The sequence below is a fragment of the Felis catus genome, chromosome C2, assembly GCF_018350175.1.
Source record: "Felis catus isolate Fca126 chromosome C2, F.catus_Fca126_mat1.0, whole genome shotgun sequence".
Taxonomy (NCBI): Eukaryota; Metazoa; Chordata; class Mammalia; order Carnivora; family Felidae; genus Felis; species Felis catus.
The window spans coordinates 22,872,613-22,896,918 of NC_058376.1; the positions used below are offsets into that span (position 1 = coordinate 22,872,613).

At 34.3% G+C, this 24,306-nt stretch overlaps 1 protein-coding gene across 3 annotated transcripts in view; it reads right to left on the reverse strand.

The window, feature by feature from the left end:
- Window positions 1-24,306, reverse strand: part of NCAM2 (neural cell adhesion molecule 2) — a 520,684-nt gene that overhangs the window by 148,989 nt on the left and 347,389 nt on the right. For all 3 annotated transcript variants that reach the window (XM_023238847.2, XM_011285729.4, XM_023238848.2), the window contains 2 exons: window positions 24,015-24,175; window positions 21,743-21,888 (listed from right to left, as the gene is read on the reverse strand). In XM_023238847.2, coding sequence (XP_023094615.2) covers window positions 21,743-21,888; window positions 24,015-24,175 — 307 coding nt within the window. The remainder of the gene's footprint in view (window positions 1-21,742; window positions 21,889-24,014; window positions 24,176-24,306) is intronic.

Here is a 24,306-nt window from a genome sequence, read left to right on the forward strand (position 1 = left end):
AGTTTCTCTCTCTGTGAAATGGGAATAAGAATGCAACATTCATAATATTGCTATGGAGATTAAATGAGTGAATATTTGTAAAGAGCTTAGGACTTGTTAGTACACACAAATACATTGGCATAAAACATCTGATATCCAGATCTAAGTGATAAATATACTAGCTTATACAACATCTATTTCATTGAGATAGCTGAAGGCATTCTGTCTCAAAGAGAAATAATAACTCTCCTATTTTCTTCTTACTCACCAGTATTTTACTGCTGCTAGACTTTTCTCACAATCCTATGAACTATATCCCAATTATTTATAATATTTTGTCAATAAAAACATAATATATTCAGTAAAGAACAAAATTAAAATGAGGACAAAAAACTACTATAGAAGAATAAAATTTCTACTGATAAATGATAAAACATTTCACATATAAATAATTACTGAAAGATGGGATTTATATTTTATTACATCCATAATACTACTAATAAAACTCTAGATATTGAATTTGTCCATAATTGCCATTACACTTGTGGATGGTTTGCATGTATCCTTGACCTTGATCTTCATTAGGATGAACTTCCCTGTTCAACTCCCATGACTCTGGGGTCAAAGTTCAGTCTCGCAGTTGTTACGTTGATATGAACTCTATGATACCATTCAGTGGTCTTAAATTTTTAGATCCCAATGATATGCATCACCTCCCTCAAATTTATACTAGTCAAAGTGATATAAAGTAACCTGACTCCATGTCTATATTACTGTCACTTATTATGATCATTCATTGTGATTGGACCTCTAAGAAAGTAAGTTAGAATTAAGGGGAATATGCTTGTAGTATGGTTGACCATAATTCTAGCCTAACTGTTGGCTACTCTGCTTGACAAGATACTTATTTTTTTTGTTGTGAAATTGTATGTGCAATTTTAATCAAATCTAAAGATAATAAAACAAAATGTTCGATATCAAGTTGTTCAGAAAATTCAGAACATGTGAGTTTAAGTCATAAGTATGGGGCTAGCATAGAAAGTCAGGACCTAGAAAGTCCCACTGATTCAAATCATCAATGTATGTAAAATTCCAGTGCTTTCTCCAAGGTTAAGAAACCAAGAAAAATAGGATGATCACTATCATTTCTGGATTCCCATTTTGTTCACGTGTATCCTTCATAATGGAAAATAAGAAATGTAAGAACAATTGATTATTAAAAATATCGATAAGAAATAAAGAAGCCAAGAAGACATTCCTATCTAAAATTTACATCTCTGCTGAGGTAAAATTTAGTCACACAACCATGAGAAGACAAAAAAGACACGTGAAAAAGTGAGGCATGTGATACTCTAAACCTTGTTAGTCAGCATTTATTACAAGATGCTCAGATGTGTTGCAATAACTTCTGCCACATGATTGAACTTATCCCGTAAACACCGATATCATGTTATTCAATCATACTGCTCTGAAAGTCATGTGAGTAATTGCTAGTAAGCCTGGATTCCATGATTTCAAGGTTTTGAAGAAGTCATAGGTCATCTGGTACCATGTTTTTTTTAATCCAAAATTTAAAATGTCTTGCTATCTCACACAAAGATAGCCCATTGGAAAGAGATGAAGCACAATATCAAAAATATTAGAATTGGAATAGCATAATAGTAATAACTGGCAAAGGTGAGCAATAGACACATGAGATTTCATTATACTATTCTTTATGTCTTTTTTCTTAATTAAATCATACATTTTACCATAGGGAATTTTATTTTTTCTTTTTTTAATACAATTTATTGTCAAATTGGCTAACATACAGTGTATGCAGTGTGCTCTTGTTTTGGGGGTAGATTCCCGTGGTTCATCACTTACCATGGGGAAATTTTAAACAGCATGGTCAAGATGGATCTGTTCCTTTAGACCATTTCCTGAACTGTTACAACAGTTCTGGTATACCAGAACCCAAATTCAAGTCCAGGGTGTGCTGCTGCAACCGACTTAAAAATCCACCAAGTTTTTAAATTGAAAGCCACTGAGATTTCAATGTCATTTGTTTTGCTAGAGTTATCACAGTACAAGTTGAGTAGTATACAGCGTTTAGTCTTTGCTGCTTTTCCCCACATCTGGTTAGAAATGCATAAGATTATGCAAGCTTAGTTCTAGGTACATGAGAAATGTTATTATCATCAGTGTTGTAACCAGCTTAAGAAGTATGGCAATCTAGTTCAAACTACAGACAAATAAAAGATGTTTTAAAAGCAAGCAGCACCACACGAAATAGGAAGTAGTATAATAATGTTAGATGAAATGATTACAAAATACCAGATATAAAGTCTATATACTCAATAAGGGCTAACTACAGTCATTATGTTTTCCAATTAGTACATCTTTATATAAATCCCTGCAAGATATTCTATAGTGGATTTTTTTCCACTGCAGTATGAAGAAACTAAAAACATTTTGGAAACATTTTTTCTTTGTTCTATATAATAAAATAAATAAAGGCCCCATCCTTAGTCTTCTCTGGTCAGTCCTTGCAGGAAAAAAAAAAAGACAAGACTACTCAAAGAATATATATTAGTTTGCTTCCTGCCTATATTCATTTGAATAAATTATATTCTTTGATTTCACTAATCTTTTCTTCTGTAGCATCTAATCTGCTGCTTATCCCATATCTTTTTCACTTCACACATTTTTTAATCTTTAGAATTTTACTTAATTTGTTGTATATCTTTCATGTCTCTCCTCATTATGCTCATGCTATCTTTTATACAGTATACACAGTATATGTAAAAAACACAAATGTGAATGTTCCTATATCCCATCTTCTTTTTTTTTTTTTTAATTTTTTTTTTTCAACGTTTATTTATTTTTGGGACAGAGAGAGACAGAGCATGAACGGGGGAGGGGCAGGGAGAGAGGGAGACACAGAATCGGAAACAGGCTCCAGGCTCTGAGCCATCAGCCCAGAGCCTGACGCGGGGCTCGAACTCACGGACCGCGAGATCGTGACCTGGCTGAAGTCGGACGCTTAACCGACTGCGCCACCCAGGCGCCCCTTTATATCCCATCTTCTATGTCACTCATGGATCTGTTGCTATTGATTAATTTGTTATTCCTTACTATGAGTTCTATTTTTATGCATCTTGCATATCAAAATTTTTTGGAGGCCAGACATTTTGAATGCAGCATTTTTTATTCTTTTAAATATGTCTGGTCTCTTCTCGGAGATCCTGTTAAATTCCTTGGAAACAATTTTATTATTTTGAGAATCGTGAACTTTGCTAGGGGAGTTGGAAGCAATCTTCAATTCAGGACTAATTTGGCTACACTACTAAAGCTACATTGCTCAATATACCAGTGGTTCTTTCTGTGGCTGTGAATAGTCTCCTCCCACACATACACCTATTGGTACTCAGCTGCAGACTCTTGGGAAAAGTGCTGAAGACCTCTGGAGCTGACTGTGTGAATTTCTCTCTCCTCCACAGAGCCCTCTCCTCTCTAATATCCCATCCTATGAATTCTAGCACCATGGATCACTCAAACTCAGAACGCTGTCTCTTCAACAAAGAGAAACAACCAGACTGTTCATCTCTTGGCTGTAGCCTGGAAACTCTCTTGAGACATTAGGCTTGAGAAATCATAGGACTCACGTCATTTGTTTCTTTTCTCTCAGGAATAAATGTGCTTCCCATAATGTCATAAATTGTGTTTGTTGTTGTCATCGTTTAAAGTCAGAGTGTAAATCAAGCCCTTCTTTATCCATTATAAAAGTGAAGCTCTAACAAGTATTTTAGATCGTCACTAATGCCACACTTAACACCAGAAAATGCAATGCGTTTACCCTCTAGTGACCACTTTTTGTCACAGATAGGAGAATTCTCATAGTACACAACACGACACACTTAACAACATCATTTTTATCAGACTGATGCCACAAATTAAAACGTACCTAGCTAGGACAAGCTAAGATGGCAGAGTAGTAGGAGGCCCTTAGGCTTGCCTCATCCATTGAATACACCTAGATAAAGATCAAATCATTCTGTATACCCAAGAAATCGACCTGGAGGACTGACAGAACAAACTGCACAACTAGAGGGAGAGACGAAGTCACATCATGGAAGGTACTAGGAGCAGAGATGTGGTTTAGGGTGGAAATGAATCATAGGTGCTGAAGAGTGGAGGGAGCCCTGGTCACAGAGAGGAGAGAGAGAGAGAGAGAGAGAGAGAGAGAGAGAGAGAGAGAGGACTTCACAGGGAATCACACAAGGAAAACACTTCCCCAAAGCCGTTGACTGGGAAAACGAGACAGGCTAATGATAGGGAGTTTTCACAACCAGCAGGACTCAAATACTGGTGTTTCAGAGGTCCATGGAGTGGCCGGGGTGAAGGCTTAAGGGCACTGCAGTGCTCCTATGGAGAAGGGGGGAAGATAGCTTGGGAACAGACAGTGAGATCTGAGGATCCCCTGAGAAGTACTGGGAGAGACATTTTCTTCTTCTTGGAGCACACTGGGGAGAGGTGGCATTGTCTCTCCAGTGACAAAAGAGCTAGCTGGTGCCATTTTTGTCCCTTGCCCTCCAGCATAAACTAACTTCAGTTAGCAGCACAGCACCAACACTGGCGGCCTAAACTGCCCTCACCAAGGCCCATCCCCTGCACTCTGCTGGTGATGTTTTTCTGGGGCAAGTGTGCCTGAGAACCAGTATAGTGGGCCTCTCCCCTAGAAGACCAGCACAAGCACCCCCATCTCCACTCACACACCATGTCAACTGAACCAGGTGTCTTTTATCAAGCGGACCAGAGCACGTCTAGTTAAAAGTCACCACACTCTGTCCAAGGTCCATACACTCCCCACTGCAGGAAAGGAGAAACTTGCAGAGGACTGACCTGAGGGAAAGAGCAGTCAAAACACACAGCAGACTGCACACAGAAGACACAAAAGACACTTCCTGAAGCACTGGGCTCTGGAGAGGATATCACCTCTTCTTAATAAAGCCATTACTCTCAGCAGCAGGAAGCATAACAGGCTTTCCTAACACACAGAAGAAGACAGAGACCTAGACAAAATGCCAAGATAGAGGAATTCGTCCCAAAAGAAGGAATAAGAAAAGTTAATGGCCAGGGATTTAATAGAAACTTATATAAATAATATGCCTGATCCAGAATTTAAAACATGAAACAAAAGGACACTAGTTGGGGTTGAGAAAAGCAAAGAAGACACCAGGGAGTCGCTTACTGCAGAGATAAAAGACCTAAAATCTAATCAGGCTGAAATAAAAATGCTATAGCTGAGATGCAAAAACAACTGCATGTAATGACCACAAGGATGGAAGAAGCAGAGAAACCAATAATACAGAAGATAAAATCATGGAAAATAAAGAGGCTAAAAAGAAGAGGGAAATAAAAATATTGGATCAAGAATGTAAACTTAAGGAACTCAGTGACTTTATAAAATGTAATAACATTTGTACCCTAGGAATCGCAGAAGAAGAAGAGTGGGAAAAGGACCAAAAGGTTTATTTGAGGAAATTATAACTGAAAACTTCCCTAATCTGGGGAAAGAAATAGACACCCAAATGTAGGAAGCACAGAGAACTCCCATCAAAGTGAACAAAAGCCAGCCAACACTAAGACACACTGTAGTTAAATTTGCAAAAAATATAGAGATAAGGAAAAAATCCTAAAAGAAGCAGCAAGAGAAAAGAAATCCCTAACTTACAAGGGAAGACAAATAAGGTTAGCAGCACAGCTCTCCACAGAAACTGGCAGAACAGAAGGGAGTGGCATGATATATTCAAGATGCTGAATAGGAACATTAGGCAGCCAAGAATAGTCTACCCAACAAAGCTGTTGCTCAGAATAGAAGGAGAGATAAAGAGTTTCCTAAACAAACAGAAAATAAAGGAGTTTGTGACCACTAAATATTAGTGACCACAGAAATATTAAAAGGGATGCTTTGAGTGGGAAGGAAAGACCAAAAGCAACAAAGACTAGAAAGGAGCAGAGAAAATCTCCAGAAATGATGACTTAATTAGTAATACAATGTCACTAAACTTATATCTATCAATAATCACTCTGAGTGTAAGTGGAATAAATGTTCCAATCAAAAGACATAGAGTGTCAGATGGATAAAAAAAAAGACCCATCTTTATGCTGCCTACAAGTAAGACTAATTTTAGACTTAAAGACACCTGTAGATTGAAAGTGAGGGGATGGAGAACCATCTATCACGCTTATGGATGTCAAATGAAAGCTGTAGTAGCCATACTTATATCAGACAAATGAGATTTTAAACCAAAAACTGTAATAAGAAATTAAGAAGGGCACTATATCATAATAAAGGGTTCTATCCAACAAGAAGATCTAACAATTATAAATATTTATTCCCCCAACTTGATACCACCCAAATATATAAAGCAATTAACAAGAAACATAAAGGAACTCATTGATAATAATACAATAATAGTAGGGGACTTGTAACACCTACTTACAGCAATGGACAGATCATCTTGGCAGAAAATCAATAAGGAAACAATGGCTTTGAATGATACACTGGACCAGATAGACTTAACAGATATATTCAGAAAATAACATCTTAAAGCAGCAGAGTAAACATTCTTTTTTTGAGTGCACATGGGATATCCATCAGAATAGATGACATACTGGGTCACAAGTCAGGCCTCAAAAAGTACAAAAAGACTAAGATCATACCATCCATATTTTCAGATCACAATGCTATGAAACTTGAAGTCAACCACAGGAAAAAATTTAGACAGTTGAACATGGGGGAGAGGAGAGAGAAAGAGGGGCAAACTATAAAGCACTCTTCACTGTAGAGAACAAACTGAGGGTTACTGGAGGGGACTTAGGTGCGGGGATGAGCTAAATGGGTGACGGGTATTAAGGAGGGCACTTGCGATGAGCACTGGGTATTATATGTAAGTGATGAATCACTAAATGCTACTCCTGAAACTAGTATTACACTATATGTTAACTAACTAGAATTTAAATAAAAACTTGAAACAAACAAAAAAAAATGGAAAAAAAAAACCATGGTAATATATGTGTATGGTTTTCCTTATCACATCATGACAAATACATATTCAAATGCTTACATCACTGGATACATAAGAAATTATATATATATATATATATATATATATATATATAATTATTATTATCTGTGTCCTTAGTATTACAGCAAATATATGCTCCTTTATGAATAGAGAGCTATGCTGAGTGATTAATATACTTCATTTAAATGTTTATAACTATACATTGGGTAGAAGTTTGAGGGAGGTAAAAGATATATATCCATATAGCTATGCTGTGAACTCTTCTCAAGCTGTCTAACTCATACATAATTAACATAACTATCTTCAGTGAAAGCAGTGTGTATTTATTGAAACTGCTTTGTATAAGTCATGAACATGAAAACCAAAACTACTCACCATACACCAAAATACCAAAAACCACAATTTCATCAAATCATTTTGTTACACATACATAGAAACAACCTACTTCCAAGAGATAGCTAAAAATTAAAACTGTATGTAACAAATATATAAATGCCATTGACCTGCTTTTGTTTGTGGCTTGGATTTTGCTTGTTTTATAGTAAATAGTAACCTACCATAAAGAATAGGCAAGTTAAAAGAAAGACTGCATATACAAATGAAACTTTATATAATTTTTAGAAATCTTCAATTAAAGAGAAGGAACTCTTCAGAAAGGACTTGATACAAGTTATTAAGATAATGCAAAGGAGGAAGAGAGTTAAAATGTTACACACACACACACATACATATATACACACAAATACATACATACATACGCACACACACACACACACACATAATCAAAAGCTAGAAGATTTATTAAAACAGTACCCAAATATGGTATAAATGGATCAATACTACCACCTTAAACCACGGAAAAGACAAGGTACAGTGTGAAATTTGTCAAAAACCTTAAGAGAAGATAAAGAATCTTATATTTCTATATTATATACCTTGTATAAAACAATCCAAATTATGGATCAGACAGGTCTGTGATGAATCTTTACAGTTGATGTATATAAATCATTAGATAATGAAAAATTATGAACATTACCATTAAAGTATGGTGGAGCTAAAGACTCAGGAAGCAGAGATGGTCTGGGAAATTATACTACCTTTGCTACAAGACATAAAATTGAATGAGAAACAGCTTTCATCAAGCCTCTAATTGGGTGTTGGAACATGCAGGCATAAGAAGAGGTCAAATAATTATACCACAGAGCATTTTATGAGAAGGTACTAAAAAAGCATACTCTTAGTGAATAAATATGTAAAGTGCTATCTCAAGGTACTGATCTAAACAGCCATCCAGGCATGATTCTTGTAATATAGGAAGACATAGATAGGCCTCAATAAAATTCCAACATCTTCTCTATGGTACACATAGGAAAAGTGTGTAATTCCATTGCCTGGTAATCTTCTACATCTATATATCTTGTGTATGGAATTCCTTTAATTATTACCTTTTCTATCATTTGCCTCCAAAGATATTTTAATTTAAGGATACACAAATTATTAACTTACTAAGCAATCAAAGGATTATATCAATTCATTCAAATTATTGATCAACAGATACGCTACTATTACTTGAGCATTACATGTTTGTGTTTTTTTAATTCTGTCCCATATATCCAGTTCCTATGACTCTTCTAGATATAGCGAACTTCAGAGTGAATGCAAATATCCATATAGTAAATTAGCTCTAGTGTTGCAGCTATAGATTAAGTTCCTAACTGGCTTTGAATTTTGTAATTGAAAGAACAGTGATCTGCACTTCATCCTCAGTTTACCTAAAGAACTCAACAATTAACCTAAATATATTCATAGTTAATACCTGTTAAAAGTCAATAGTCTATCATACAGACTTCAGTTTGGCAGTCAAGAACTCTCTCAGAAGACTCGAAAGTACTGGAAACTGCAGTCAGTACATCAAAGATTTGTGATTGTTTTCACTGCACTTAAGACTTGCTATGTGTAGTCAGTGTTCCAGGTAAATAAAGTAGACACACCATTGAAAAACTTGCAATATCCAAGGAATTATAGAGGAATATGAAATCTTACTTGGCTGAAACTAATTGATCTTAATAGTAGGATATGAGGGGGGAAAGGAGATAACAGAGACTGGAAGAGTGGCTTACCATATAGAGTCATGGAGGTAATAGAAAGACTTTCCAAATGATATGAAAAACTATTGGAGGCTTCTGAACAAAAGAGTGACATTATCTTGCTTATTTCAAATCTGTTTTTTAATGTTTATTTATTTTTGAGAGACACAGAGAGACAGAGCATGAGAGGAGGAGGGGCACACAGAGAGAGACACAGAATCAGAAACAGGCTCCAGGCTCTTAGCTGTCAGCACTGAATCCAACACGGGGTTCAAACCCATGAACCGTGAGATCATGACCTGAGCTGAAGTCAAAGGCTTAACCGACAGAGCCACCCAGGTGCTCCTATCTTGCTTGTTTCAAATGGGGCAATCTAGCTCTTCTATTGAGACTAATGGGGGGCAAGGATGGATGCATTGAGACCTCTTAAAAAGTTATTGCAACAATCCAGGCAAGCAGTTATGATGGCTTGGACCAGAGCAGTAATAGGTAGGTGTTAAGAAATAATCAAGTTTAGGATATATTTAAAATTTGGCTAACAAGATTTGCAACAAGAAAATGAATACGGGTATATGAATAGACAGGAATCACAGATGATTCCAATATATTCAGTCTATATAACTGGAAGGAAAGAGTCACCAGTTAATGAGGTTGGGATGACTAAGGAAGAAGCAAATGTGAAGTTCATGTACAAAATTGCACTGGGTATTTTCACTTTAAGCTATTTATTTAATATCCAAAGGGAGCTGTCTGGCAGTGAAGAAGTCCATTGGTTGAAATTTAGAGTTTACTGGATCCAAGTGGCAATCAAAGCCATGAGAGTAGTTGAATAAAGTCCAAGGAATAAGCATAGAAAAAGGAATTCAAGACGGGACCCCAAACTGGGGCCCTTGATCACTTAGAGGTCAATTAGAAGACAAAAACTGATCAAAGGGTATTGAAAGGAGTGAGAAGTGTGACAAAAGAAAAACCAGGAGCATACTGCAAGCCAAAGAACATGCCTTAAACAAAAGAGATAATTTATAACCAGTTCATTACTGCTACTAGGCAGAAAAAAAAATGAGGACTGATAATTTGCCATTAAATTTAAGAAGATGAAGGTTACTGGTAAACTTTTCAGAAAGCTTCAGTGGAGTGATATGACCCAAGTTTTTATTCAGGAGATAATTGGAGGAAGAAAATTAGATCAAGGTTAAACAACATTTTTAAGGGATTTTGCTATGAAGAGAGGATAGAGAATCAGATGGCCTGTGGAGGCTATATGGGATTATCTATCTGTCTATCTATCTATCTATATCTATCTTTCTATCTTTCTATCATCTGCCTGTCTATATGCTATTTACCCACACATAAATATACTCCCATGTATGAAGAGTATGTGTAGTAAGAATTGTGTATGTTACACATAAACATATAAAATGTATGTTATAGATAAATTATGTATAACATACTTAAAAATAAAAGAAAAATAATAGACTATTTTTGAATGTTGATGGGAATGATAAATAAGGTACTGACTGAGGAAAAATACTGGTCAGAATAGAGACCTGAATCCATCATATGTTACAGAGGGTACTAGGATCCATGTAAAAACTCAGATATTTCACTCATGGTAACATACAGGTCCAGTTATGTATGAGTGTAGATGTAGCAGTAAGCATATGTTAAAGTTTTCTTTGTTTAATTTCTTAGTAAAACATGAAGCAGGTCATCAGCAAAGCTTTTGGGGATAGAGGAAATTTGCCAATTTGAGGATAGAGGAAATGTATAAGGTAGTTAGCTAAAACTGGCCAAGAAAATGGACCAGGAAAATATGGGATGAATGGTACACGACACAAAGTGCAAACATTGGGTGTGGGCCACAACTTCAAAGAGAGACCATTCAGGAATGAGGACAGGTTTTTCCTCCAGGTAAGCTCAGCTGTCCTACCACAGTGTGGAATAGACATGGAGGTTAATTAAACCATGAGTGGTGTTTTGCCAGAAATATTGCACGAAGCCAAAAAAGATCGAGGAGTGAATATAATGCCATAATTATACTAATAGACAATGAAATTTAGGCTGGGGATTAAGAGAAGTGAGGAAGATGGGTGGTCTGGGTTAGGGAAAAAATGGTAGGATTCCACAAATATTAGAGTTACATTGCTTCTACATATTTGATAAAGGACAGATACATTTTTCTTATAAGTAGATGCACTATTAAATATGAATCTAAAAATAATCTGGAAGCTGAGATAAGAGATTTAGAAAGCTAGAGAAGAACATTTTGTGGATTTCAAAACAACAGTAATGATGCTGCTCCAAGGCGTCCATCATGACAATGCAACATTATAGCCAAGGTGATTTACATCTAAGAGATTTTTGTCCCACCCCCAACCCCTATCATAAACAAGTTATGCAAGTTGTTTGTTACATGTGTGCTTAAATATTTTCACAGGTAGGCTGTGTCTTTTATACAGTAATTTAAATTTATTTTTTCATAAGTATTATTTTAAATTGTACCAAAATGACTGCATAGTTGTCACGCATTTATTCAAATTTACTTCATCTTTTTTTCTTGAATTTAATTAATATTAATTCACTAAATAGCAACTTACAAAAACCATAAAATTTATTTTTAAGTCTATTAATGTGCACTGACATCTCCATATTTCTTTATTGCAATATATTTATATTTTTTCAGGGATAGTACTAGATTGCTTCATATGAAGAAATAAGTATCAACTGAATTTGATGTAGGATAAAGTACGTGCATGAGAAAATATATTCTGCTACAAAGCCATAGCAAAATCACTTTCGGTACATAAATTGCATTTTCCCCCAAACAATTATTGTAAAATTGTGAACTAGCATTTTATCACCTTACAAACTTGATGACAGTTTCTTTCAAGTGGAAATTCTTACAATACATTTAAAAAATAATAGTTCATTAATAAATAGTATTTTTAAAAAGAACAAAGGCATTTTATTTTTAAAATGTTTCACAGAGTTTTCTCAAAAGTAGTTTTTACAAGAATATGTTGAACTTATGACTTGACTTCTTTGATAATTGTTATTCAAGCTGTGGGCTGGAAAAGAAATTTCAGGAAGCTATAAATGATTGAAAACCCTCCTCTCAGCAAGCTCAGAAGCATCCAGGAAGATTTTCAACCTGCCTAATTATATTCTTCCACCTACATCAGATGGGGAATAGAGGTATCCATTTTGCCAATTGCCCAGCAGGGACCTATAATATTGCTCTCAGAGCACTAGTATGAAAAAATGCATTAGAAGGACCTTAAAAATGTCATTCAAATACAAAATCCTTCAGCCCATTATCTCTACCAAAGGGCGGGGAGGGGGACAGGCATTCAAATCTACAGGTGCCAGGAGTATGTTCTTCGACATTCTTCTCTACAATCAGAAATTGACTTTTTTTTTTCCCCAATGTAAAGATATTACCAAGGTAATCTTAACTTTTCTCATAATTGAATTGTATGGAAAAGCTATATAGAAAAAGGAAATTGCAAACACACTCCCTCACTATACCAAGGTATTTGAAAATCATGAACTAAAAATTAGTAAATAATTTAAAAAGGGCTTAACATCGGAATGAAACTATATATTAAAAATGTGTGATTATCTACTGAGTTGATAAAGAGGTTTACAGAATAAGGAAACGTTAGAGCTTAATGGGGACTTAGTGTATAAACAGTGGGACTGTACCTCGGAGAAATATGGCAATTTACCTGATATGAGAGAGCAGATAAATGGCAAATCTAGGAACTGCAAAAAAGAATCAATGTTATAACCACTACAAAACACTAATCCATTATTAATTTAAGAGAATGGGCATTCTCTCATTTGAAATTTAATTACTTCATTATCTGTATTCTCTGATTCATGGAAAGTCTATGCCTTTTCTAAAATTTCCACTCTTTTGTCATACAATTACCCACATTAAGCAATATGGCTAGTTCAACTATACGTATGGTGGTCTTTAAAATATTTGAACACATATATCATTACTGCTCTTTCAATTATTTACTAAAACATTTTATTGGTTTTGTTTGCCCGTTTGTTTTTTGCATTATAGTTCTCACTTTGGACTCTGTTCCTGTGATTCTGTTTTGTTTTGTTTTGTTTTATTGGTCTTTGAATCAGGTATTAAGAATTGCCCATAACCGCATACTGAAATGCATCTCCTAGGTTTGATAAAAAAGTAAAAGTAAAATTCATCATAAAAGCAATAAAAATACAGCTGTAAAAAAATGTGCCCAGATGTACAGCTACTTAAAAGATATACAAAAGATATGTATATACTGTCCTTCATACTTAAAGACGATGCTATAAATATGCCATCATATTTTAGTTTTTCATTTCACTAGAGCATTTTTAATAAAGTGTAGGTATTTGAAACTCTATTGTCTCTCTTTTTTAAATCAGTAATTGTGGATTTGTTGATCTCATTTTGGTATTTTTTTTTCTTTTCTGAATGTTTATTTTTGGGAGATGAGAGGGGAGAGAGAGAGAAAGAGAGAGAGAGAGAGAGAGATCCCGCACATTGGGGGGGGAGGGGCAGAGAGAGTTGGGGCACAGAGAATACAAAGCTGGCTCTGCGCCAATAGCCGAGAGCCCCAGTGGGGCTTGAAGTCACAAATTGTGAGATCACAACCTGAGACAAAGTCGGATGCTCAACTGACTGAACCACCCAGGCACCCCCATCATTTTGGTACTTTCTATTTAAAGAGAAAAAGGAAGTTGCAAATCTTAAAATTTTCCCTATAATACCAAGGTGCTGCCAATTATACCATTATTTTGATTTTGTTTTTGTTTTTGTTTTTTAAATTGGAGTCTAAGCAATTTTTACCAGCCTGGAGCAAATTAAGTAGAGATATTCTTTTTTTTTTTCTTTTAAGTTTATTTATTTAGTTTTGAGAGAGACAGAGAGAGTGTGAGCAGGGGTGTGGGGCAGAGAGAGAGAGAGAGAGAGAGAGAGAGAGAGAATATTAAGCAGACCCCATGCAGTCAGCACAGAGCTCGTTGTGAGGCTTGAACTCACAAACCATGGGATCATGACCTGAGCCAAAATCAAGAGTCGGATGCTAAACTGACTAAGCCACCCAAGTGACGCAAGTGGAAACATTCTGATGAGAGTAGACCTACTTTCCAACATGCGTGAATACAGAGGCCACTCAGAAGAACAAGTCCATCTGGGTCTGTGATAGGACAGAAAAATATGCCAAAGCTGTATTCGTAGCCTTGTAAAAGTTCACTCACATACTCAAAGTTGATATTTTGGATGTGAAAATTGCATAATTCAAAATTGCATATTCATAAGGGAAAGACTGTGGATTTTAAATATGCTTTGATTCCATCTCCCCTTCTAAATTGTATGTACCATAAAGCAGGAAAATCTTTTCACTGCTGCATTCTTTGTGCCTAGCATAGTTCTTGCAAACAAACACAGTTCATGCAAACAGTAGTGTTTGTTGATAGTTGTTAAATGAATTTGGGTATGTGATAAAGAAAACATTAGTCATATGAAATCCTATCATTTTAAAGATTATTTTACTGCTTACATTTTCTGCAATTTATCTTTTCAAGAAGTCATATTTGCTTTAGAGTTAGAAAAGAAACACAGAAAAGGTTAATGTAATCTTCATATTTTTATATCAAAGAGATCTAAGAATTTTTAGCAGAGCTTGTCATGGGTTGTGAAACAGTCACTTCATTACCTTCTGCCTTCATTAAAAGGGATTTAAATAAATCATTTTTTAAAAACAGAAAAAGTCCTTAGGTCCACAGCTGTACATACACAATAAAGAATAATATCCCACAGCATAAAAAATAATATAATAATAAATGCATGTAATAATAATGAAGTCATGTAATAATAAATATATGTTGAGATATCTAAATTGGTACAACGTTTACAACGTTCTATTTTTGTTCAAGGAGTTGTGTGAAAGAACTGCCTATCCTTATAATCACCAGAAATCCCTCAGACCTGGTATTTTAGTCTGCAGGAGAATTTTAAGTATCAACCAGAGCAGAGTGCCTAAATTCATGGAGAAAATTGCTCACCATTTCCACACTATTAAAATAGAAATGACCATTTTGGTACAACTATGACTTTTGTATGTAAGTACAAAACTAAACGTTAAACTATTCATGCCTAGTTTTTTTTTATCTTAAGTTTCAGTTTAAATACATCTCTTGGAAGCAACAAAAAGCAATATGGACCTAAAGTCAGTTAGGTTGCTTTCTTTGACCCAGAAAGATACATTTTTCAAAATGAATGTAAAAGAACAGAAAAGCCTATTATTTTAATAACAAAGATTTTAATTGATCTAGACACAGAATAAGACTAGACTTTCATATCTTACTTTAGCAAAAATAGGAAGAAATTGTTTTGAGGTTAATCACTCTGCTTTATTTATTGCACTTATTTGCATCATTTTGAAAGGACCACTTGGAATTAAGGACTGAAACTACATGAGTTTCTGTTACTATGATCTGTAAACTCTTTAGCCATTAATTAATAATGAAACGTATTTATTTACTAGAGGGAAGTGCTTGGATCCAACAATAAGAGGATGAAGAATGGGTTCTGTCCCAGTAAGAATATGTTTGAATGTGTTCCAGTCCTCAGAATTTCATAAGTAAACTTGGCATCATATTAATTCAAAGTATGTGTCAAAGTATGTTTGACACAAAAGCAGTATTTAAAAGTGTGGTACCAGTGAAGGTACACATACTAAGTTTGGTATGACTTGGAAAAACAATTTTTATTTTATTTAAATCTTTTAAGTTTATTTTATTTTATTTTAATTTTTTTAATGTTTATTTATTATTGAGAGACAGAGAGACACAGAGCATGAGAAGGGGAGGGGTAGAGAGAGGGGGAGACACAGAATCTGAAATAGGCTCCAGGCTCCGAGCTGTCAGCACAGAGCCCGACGCGGGGCTCGAACTCACAAACTGTGAGATCATGACCTGAACCGAAGTCGGTCACCCAACCAACTGAGCCACCCAGGCGTCCCTTAAATCTTTTAAGTTTATTTATTTATTCTGAGAGTGTGGGAGGGGCAGAGAGAGAGAGAGAGAGAGAGACAGAGAGAGAGAGACAGAGAGAGAGAGAGAGAGAGAGAATCCCAAACAGGCTCTGCACTGACAGTGGGATGGGAAGTCACAAACTGCGAGATCATGACCTGAGGAGAAACCAAGAGTTGGATGTTTAACCGACTGAGCTATCCAGGTGCCCCAACAATTTTTATTTTATAGTTCGGTATTTATTTTAATGATATTTAAAAATATAAATAATGTGTCACCATGCTTTTGATTCCACAGGTATTTTTGGTTAGGATTAGAATACATGAAAAACTAATTTAAAGAAAACTAAGTGTTTAACAGTATAACATGCAGCACCATGCATATAGTAAAGAGAAAAGCTCACTGCCAAGGGACTGAAATTCAAGAAATTCTGCTTAAGACAGTTATAACTTATTGCTATACATTTCAAATACTTCTTATCAGTGTAGGGTGGGATTAATTTCTGGTAGAGGAAGGCCTATAATTTACTATGTAGGACAAGTATAACAGGAATAAAATAATTATAGATTCTGTATCTTAGGAATGGATAAATGGCACATGTGAGATGACATCTCCCAGACAATATTACAAGCACTTTGTAATTATTACATAAAACATTCTATTCATATAGATGGGATTGCACGCTGTTAGTTTACTATTTTGTAAGAATTCTAGAAGTCAAAATCACTCCCTGTAGATCTTTTTACTTCCATTTACTCTTAACATAACAAGTAACAATATTTTTCTTTAAAAATGTTTAAAAGACATCAGGTTTATCCTATGAATCTGAAATCATATTTTGAAAATTTATGGACAAAGCACTGTTAAGTAATCTTGCTTTGTGGCATGTAGCATTTTTTCTTCCTATTTAATGACCGGTTCAGTTTTTCGTACAATGTGAGTCTATTTAGAATCAATATTTATTGCTATAGAATGTGGGAGTTCTACCTGAGCCCAAAAGAAGGCAAATAATGAATCACTTCCTAGAGAAGAAACTTGAGGGGTGGGGGAGAAGACAGATCTGAGAGAGTGCAAAGAAATCTACGATATTTCTGGTCCTGATTTTGTGTCTCCCAAGAAGAAAGACCAGCCTTTCTTTAGCATAAGAATCTATCCTCATCCCAAATAGGAAGTTGGAGCTCTCATCTGTACTTCCCTGTAGAGACAGAGATTGACACCAATCATACAATGATTAAGATGAAACTCAGATGCAGGTTCTGGACATTTTCAGCTTCCAAGCAGAATGTGATATATAGTTACCAGACCTGGACTTTAGCGTGGTAAGACAAGTTCGTATCTGAGCCATTAAATTAATAGGGCTAGAGATGATTTTATTTTATTATTTTTTATTTACTTTTATATTTAGTGTGAGAGAATGTAAGTAGGGGAGAGGGGCAAAGGGAAAGGAGAGAGAAAATCTTAAGCAGGCTCCATGCTGACCTTGGAGCCCAATGTGGGGCTCAATCCCACAACCCTGGAATAATAACCTGAGACAAAATCAAGAGTCAGATACTCAATGGACTGAATCACCCAAGGGCCCTATAGTAAATTTCCACATATTGCTATGACAGAGAAGCACAAACTATAACAACTGTGACACCATCCTGTTCTCGTGTTATTCAATGCAGCACATATGACAATGCTCACACAATTTTTGATCTGTGACAGCAGTCATTAATAGGGAATTAACATGATCATTTTCTCATGCATAAAATATCTAAAGACTGGATACCTCCAATACAAGATAAAAAAAAAAACTTTTAAGATGTTTGATTTGTATCTGGGATGTTGTTATGTGAACTCTCATTTTATCTTCAGAAATATTTTTCCAGGTATGTCTTATTATCCTGATTTAGACATGCAAAACCTGAGGTTAGATATAAGAAGTAATATAGTGAATGACACATCAAAGTGACGAAATTAGGATTAAACTTTGATGTGTGACATTTTGCATGACTTCCCATACAAATTCATCAATATTTATAATCTTACACATATTAACATGTATTGATTAATAAGGATGATAATAAGGAAAGATCTAAAGAAACTTTGAAAATAAATGGCAAGTATTAATGCCAGGGACTATGTCAACACACTGAAGACAAATATAATCTTACATAATCCCCAGGTCAACTCTGTGAAAGAAGCATGGTTTTATTTTAAAAATAAAGATTTTAGGGGTGTCTAGGTGGCTCAGTCGGTTAAGCGTCTGACTCTTGACTTTGGCTCATGTCATGATCTCATGGTTTGTGAGATCGAGCCCTGTGCTGGGCTCATCGCTGATGGTGTGGAACTTGTTTGGAATTCTCTCTCTTTCTCTCTCTCTACCCGCTGCTTTCTCTCTCCCTCTCTGTCTCAAATAAATAAACTTAAAAAAATAAATAAAAATAAAGATTTTAACACAAAAAATTAGATTGCATAGCTTGTAAACTGCAAAACAATTTACAACTTTTAATCCATGGCTATTTTATTTTATTTTTTTTTCAACGTTTATTTATTTTTTTTGGGACAGAGAGAGACATAGCATGAATGGGGGAGGGGCAGAGAGAGAGGGAGACACAGAATCGGAAACAGGCTCCAGGCTCCGAGCCATCAGCCCAGAGCCTGACGCGGGGCTCGAACTCCCGGACCGCGAGATCGTGACCTGGCTGAAGTTGGACGCTTAACCGACTGCGCCACCCAGGCGCCCCAATCCATGGCTATTTTATATTCCACAATGATAGCTTTGGTTTTGTCTTAAACTTTATTGTATATACTTATATACTATTAAAATTATGTATATAGCATCTATTAAATGAAGAGGCTAGGGATTTCTGATTTTTATAAACAAATATATCTTAAGATGACTACAAGATAATCTGTTAATAACAAGCTGTCAGTTTGATGGTTTCTGGATAACCCTGGTAAATCAATATTTTATGGAAAATTATAAATAATATTTTAGTTGCATGAAAATAAAGTGTTTAGAAATCTTCAATAAATGGATAACTAAAAGTTAGTGAAAACTGAAATTTCTTTAAAAATGAAGAACAAAATATTATTTTGAAGTAGCAATGAATATTAAGAAAATATTTTTAAAGCAAGTGGACACTATTTTTCTTACATATTACACATGCTTTTGAAATTTCCTAAAGTTTCCAAAATTATATATATTATTTTAAATGTAGACAAAATGCATTAAAGTGAATTAGATGAGATACTCATGAGTTTAAGAGAGCTCTGTGTGTAAGCACCATATTTTTTGTTGTAATTTCTGAAGGACACCATATTTGCAAGGATATTTTATGGTATGTTAATATGTATAGTTCAATCATTCTGCAAAACTATAGCTACAGAAAACATCTACATGTGAGCATATTCGAAATGCCTCATGATATCCACTTAGCGGAGTCTCCCCAAATTCTTGATCCACAAAATCACGAGCAAAAGAAAATGGTTGCTTTGTGCCACTATGTTCTGGCGTCATTTATTATGTAATAAGGATACCAGAACACAAACTGAGACAATATTTATACAGTGTTTATTAAGATGCATTAACACAATGTTTGCTAGGCAGTGAACACTTCTCATGGACTCCTAACATTTATTCCATGGGAAGGGAGGTCTGCTAACATACCAGTCCTAGACTTTCCAAATCCTTAATAAATCTTTCCCATGAGGAAAGTTCTTTTCAAACAAAACTAGTTGATTATTTTTCATAACTACTAGAGAAGAAATTTCTGTATATAGTTTTGGGTGGCCTGGGGTTTAGACTATAAAATAAAATATCACAACCTTCTGGTTATTTTCTAACTTTTCATTAATAAAATAACGGAATATAATGTATCTTTTATTTTTGGTACACACATAAAGAAACATCTATTAAATGAAGAGTAAATACTACCTTTAAGATGAGAAATCTTAGGAATTTTAGAGTGGTCAGGAAAATAATGAAAACATGAGGAATATGAAGGTATATTTAATAAGGCTTTATAGATATGAAAATCATTATTTTGAGAGTGATCTTGTCTCAAGAAATATACTAAACTGACATAAAAACAATCACCTACAGTTTTATATATCTAAAATATAAGTCCTTTCAGATTTTGCAACTGTGCCATAATAATATCTATGATTTCCTGTTAATAAAAATGGAAAGCAAACTCTATATCATTTCTCTGGATTGCCAAAAGATATTTTATAAATTTGATTTTCAATTTGTATATATAAAATAAGCAAATAAAAACAGCATAACTATTACCAAAAGTGATACAAGGTCTTAAAAAATGCCATCATTTGGGGTGCCTGGGTAGCTCAGTTGGTTAGGTGTCAGACTCTTGGTTTCAGCTCAGGTCACGATCTCATGGGTTCGTGGTTGGAGCCCTGCTCCACGCTGACAGTGCAGGACCTGCTTGGGATTCTCTCTCCCTCTCTGTCTCTGCTTCTTCCCTGCTTGTGCACTCTCTCTCTCTCAAAATAAATAAACTTAAAAAAAATGCCATCATGAGGAGAAAATGAGGTAAATAAGTGTGATATATCATATGTATAATATTATATATGATACATACATATATATATCATATATATGAATACAATTCTTGCAAAGAATAAATAGCAAATAAACAGGTAAATGGCTATTTTGTCAATTTATGGAGTCATCATGTTAAAAAATTACATAACGTGTTAGAGGGACAGAAAGTATATTTCAAATAAGGTGGTTTCAAATTTTTCTGCTATCACTGTTGGTAAGTCAAATGCACTTATATTTCAGAAATGACTATGTTTTGCAGACCTTGATTTAAATTAATGAAAGGTTTAAAGGAGTTTCTCTTCAATATTGAGAAAAGAAATCTAAGCTTAATCCTACCCTCTTTCATACGTGTAAAGTGACAGTTCCATCGTATCATTAATTCACTCTCTTTTCTTTCTGTTTCACTTTCTTCTATACTTTGGAGTTTTATATCAGTAATTATGAAAAATAGCAATAATGAAAACCTACTAATTCATTTCTTAGTAATTTGAATGCATTCTATTGACAGGTCACCAATTTACATGGGAATGACAATTGCCAGAATGCTGTTGCAGTTACTTCTCTTCTTAGATTCTAAATTATATGAAAGCAGCAACCTAATCTGCTACACGAAGACAATTCTACAGAGTAAAGAGTTAATAACAACCAGCATCTGGAGAATGTAAATGACTTCCATTTTCACAACACTGGATACAGGAGGGGGGATGTTAAAATTGCAATAAGAAAACTTACAGATTCGAAGTATGCCAAAAGTCCATGAAAGCAAACTTAAGAATATCAATAACCTAATATTTTGTGGCTTAATGAAAAACATCTTTAAATATTATACTTTCACTCTTTTCTCCCCTGACCTTATTTTTAGGCTGCCTGTGGTGGAGTTACCCTTTTAAAAATTAAACCATTTCTTGTATTCCTACAAGTTACTTGAGAAGCTGGAGTCCACGGTGAGATTTAATAATAGGCAAAAACTCTGAAAACACAAAGGTACTGAAAATCACTAGATATTGAGTTCCTGTTACCTTATCGCCTTCAGAAAACGTGATGCCATCTACGGCTCTTTTCCAAGTGATTTCTGGAATAGGCTCCCCTTCTGCTTCACATGTAAGCGTGACTTCACCGTTCTCATGTGTAGTCTCATTTTTAAGCTGTATTATGTGAGGCTGTACTGTAAAGAATATATACATTACTCAATCTGTATGGGAGGAAAATATTACCACTCAGACTTAAAAGCCATGGCAGGCATTTGAGTCCACATGAGCCCCATACAAAATTATCAACTTTGTGGCAGTTCCTGCAGCTTGCTTTGCTTTAAAGGAGTGCCAAGAGACAGTTGAACGCACAGAAGAAAAAACTTTAAAAATAATTCTCATCGATTATCAGAAAAATAATCTGAAGTGGCTTAGAAACCAGCACACAAATTATGATTCCTTTCAAAATTCTGCAATTTAAAAGACACTTAATTATTTTTTTCCCTCTCTTAATGCAATAAAATTAAAATTTCCAGATTAAAAGTCTCAGAGTATCTATGTTTCTGTGTGTGTGTGTGTGTGTGTTTGTGTGTGACATCAGCTTATTTAGTGATTATCTCTTATGCTCTAAAAATGATTTCACCAAAGAAGGAAAATGATGACTATATCTTGAATATGTATGAAGTATAATTATGCATAATATTTAAAATATTTATGAAGTATATATACATGTTATTTTTTGATATTCCAATGGATTTATTTTACCTTAGTTTATTTTAACAATATTTTAGGTATTTGGCTAATAATTTCTTTATAATTATGACTTCAAAAATGAGAAAAAATGTCTCCTAATTTAAATTATTTTTATATTAAAAGCTATGTCTATCCACAAATTTACATGACACCACAGAGCTTTATGATTGTAAAACTGTATTATCTGTACTTATATTTTGGTACACCACAAAGGGATAAAAGCTAGCACTTGTTATTTCTTAAAAAGTAACAGTTTATTTAATCTTTAAATGGAATTAATCATGTAATATAAATAAGTTGTTTTAATCTTAGAAAATTAGGTTCCTATTATAGGAAATATGGCATATATACTTTTTACTAACTCAGTGTTTACTCCCTTGACTTTAATGGATTTAGGTAGATTTCTACTACATATATATTTGATTTTGTATCAAACATAATACAAATATGTTCAGTGTTACTATACAAAAGTGATTACAACAGCAATGTAGAATATCATGCAGTATTTTCTATTTGAAAAGATGAAAGTATTAGAAACATTCTATTATTTATCTCTGTTCTCATTCACTGCCATCCTAATAAAAAAAAAAACCTAATATTTCATAAGAGCTCTTTGATGCAAATTGAGAATATCTACCTTTTGGGATTATCTCAGAAACTATCATTTGTAATTAATTAATTTATTTTTATACTGAGCCATATTTATTTAGTGTAGGTTTTAAAGAGAACAACCTTGTTAAGTGAGGAATAGTGCTATAACAAGATAAGGGCTTCCTATAATTTCTAACAGTTTTAAGTTTGTTTACTTTTTCCTCTGCATGAACCATTGTCCTTCTTACTCTTAAAGAATCTTCCTTCTTTCCTTTCCCTGCCCTTCGTTGTGAAATCATTTTGATAAGTGTTTTGAAAAATGGAGAAAACATATTAATTATTATTAGTGCATTTAATTTTTAGTATTATGGTTGTTAAAGACAATGATATATTCTAAATACACTAGAAAAATTGCTTTTCTTCTTACAAACATAAATGGAAGCTAAATCAATCATAATAATTTTAAAACCCTTACTAGTTATCTACTTTTTGTAAGTTCCCCAAAGAAGGCAATATGGCTCTTAGTAAATATGGAAGATATTCATATTTCCTTTTAAAAAAAATGAAAAAAGGAGTATTTACTAATGGTTACACATAGACATTTCCTAATTATAGCTTTATAGAGGTATTGTTTTGAAGTATATTCAAAGTACAACTAATCTCAATATGTGTCACTTAAAGATTTATGAAGACCAACCCATATTATATATAAATTGTAATGGATCCCAATATGGGTAATTTAAATGAATTTTCTTCCATCTTCTGTTATGAGTCAGCCAATATTTTACAAGAATATACATGTATCGTTTCATGTAATTCTCAAAATAATTCTATCTGGTAGCTGCAATGCTAAAATATATTTCAGATGAGAAATGAGATTTAATTTTGGAAAGTTAGTGACATATAAGTAACAGAGTACAATTTGACTCAGACCTCCCTCTAGACATCATAATTTTAACCACTATGCTATAATACTTACCAAAGACCTGGAGGAATGCCTGTTTTTCATCTTCTCCTGCTTTATTTGTGGCCCTGCAGATATAAGGACCCCCATCACTATTAATTATGTTCCTGACAGTGAGTTCTGTATTGCTTCCTTTTAATATGTATTTTTCATTTTCTTCAATGAACTTGCCATTCCTAAAGAAGAAAACAGAGGTTGATCTTCATAAATTTGACTTCATAACTCAGAAGGAGATTGTACTCAATTTTTTGATCACTCTTTGTCAATCATTTCATGGCTATTGATAGACAAGGCTATATTCCAATCA